The 1,374-nt window shown below is 44.3% G+C and overlaps 1 protein-coding gene across 1 annotated transcript; it reads right to left on the reverse strand.

The window, feature by feature from the left end:
• Positions 1–420: 420 nt before the first annotated feature.
• Positions 421–855, reverse strand: LOC110784811 (uncharacterized). The gene has a single exon (XM_021989255.2). It carries the CDS (start codon positions 853–855, stop codon positions 421–423), a length of 435 nt encoding a protein of 144 aa, XP_021844947.2.
• Positions 856–1,374: the final 519 nt, after the last annotated feature.

A 1,374-nucleotide genomic window follows, 5' to 3' on the forward strand; every position in this document is an offset into this window, starting at 1 on the left:
AGGATAGAGTTATCCTGTTTAGACTTAGAGTTTAAGTCTGAGAGAGAGAAGTTAAGAAGTTGTAATCGAAGTAGATTACTGTGGGAAACACGAGTTTGAGAGGAACTTGTGTTGGAGAGATTATTGTAATCGAGGCATTACCATAATAAAAGAATTCTCTTCTTGATTAGTATCAAGAAGTGTTCACAATTGTTGTTATTATCTTCTCTATTCTCAGTTCCTTGATTGTTTCTTAAAGTTCCGCAAGAAACTTTATCAAAGTTCTAATTACAATTCACCCCCCCTCTTGTGCGTGTTCCTACTGGAATAACAACATCATTGAAACTTAAATACATACCATACATTTTAGATGTAGAATTTCTTAAGGTTGTCGGCATTCCATGGTCGAGGAAGTTGCTTGCCCTTGGTGTCGACGAGGTTCTAGGTGCCAGGTCGGATAACTTTTGCAATCTTGTAAGGGCCCTCCCAGTTAGGTCCCATTTTTTCGAGGGTGCTTCTTCGGCCAGTTGCCTCAATTTTCCTCAGTACCCAATCTCCTTCGTGCAATGGTCGAGGACGAACTCTTTTGTTGAAGTACCGAGCAATCTTCTGCTTATAGGCAATGGACTTGAGCAGAGTGTTTCCTCTTGTTTCGGGGAGCAAGTCGAGATTAACCCTTTTTTCGGCTTCATTTTTCTCGTAATCATAGTAAGTGACTCGGGGTGAGGGGACGCCCACTTCGACGGGAAGGACGACGTCGTTTCCATAGACAAGTGAGAAAGGAGTTTGCCCAGTAGATTCTTTGACAGTGGTTCGAGCCGACCATAAGACACCAGGCAGGTCATCGACCCAAGAACCACTAGATCCCTCGATCATTGTCTTGAGTCCATTCAAGATAATTTTGTTAGCAGATTCTGCCTGGCCATTGCTTTGGGGCCTTGAAACCGACGTGAATCGAGTTTGTATGCCGAAGCGATCACAGTATCCCTTGGTGGCTTTGCTGTCAAACTGTCAACCATTGTCTGATATGAGTGTCCGAGGGACTCCAAATCTTGTGATGATATTCCTCCAGATGAATTGTTGCACTTGCTTGTCACTTATTTTTGCCAGAGGTTCTGCCTCGATCCATTTAGTGAAGTAGTCGACAGCCACAATTAATAATTTTCTCTGACCGGAGGCTACTGGGAATGGGCCGAGGATGTCCATCCCCCACCTGTCGAAGGGTAAAACAGCTTGAACGGTTGTTAGGTCATTGGCTGGCATCCGAGTGAGATTAGCGAACTCCTGACATCGACCACATCTTTTTACCAAGTATGTCGCATCCTTTCTTAAAGTTGGCCAATAGAAACCCGATCAGAGTGCTTTTCCTGCAATGGTTCTTGCCCCTTGGTGGCT

This window comes from Spinacia oleracea, chromosome 4 (genome assembly GCF_020520425.1).
Source record: "Spinacia oleracea cultivar Varoflay chromosome 4, BTI_SOV_V1, whole genome shotgun sequence".
Classification (NCBI taxonomy): domain Eukaryota; kingdom Viridiplantae; phylum Streptophyta; class Magnoliopsida; order Caryophyllales; family Amaranthaceae; genus Spinacia; species Spinacia oleracea.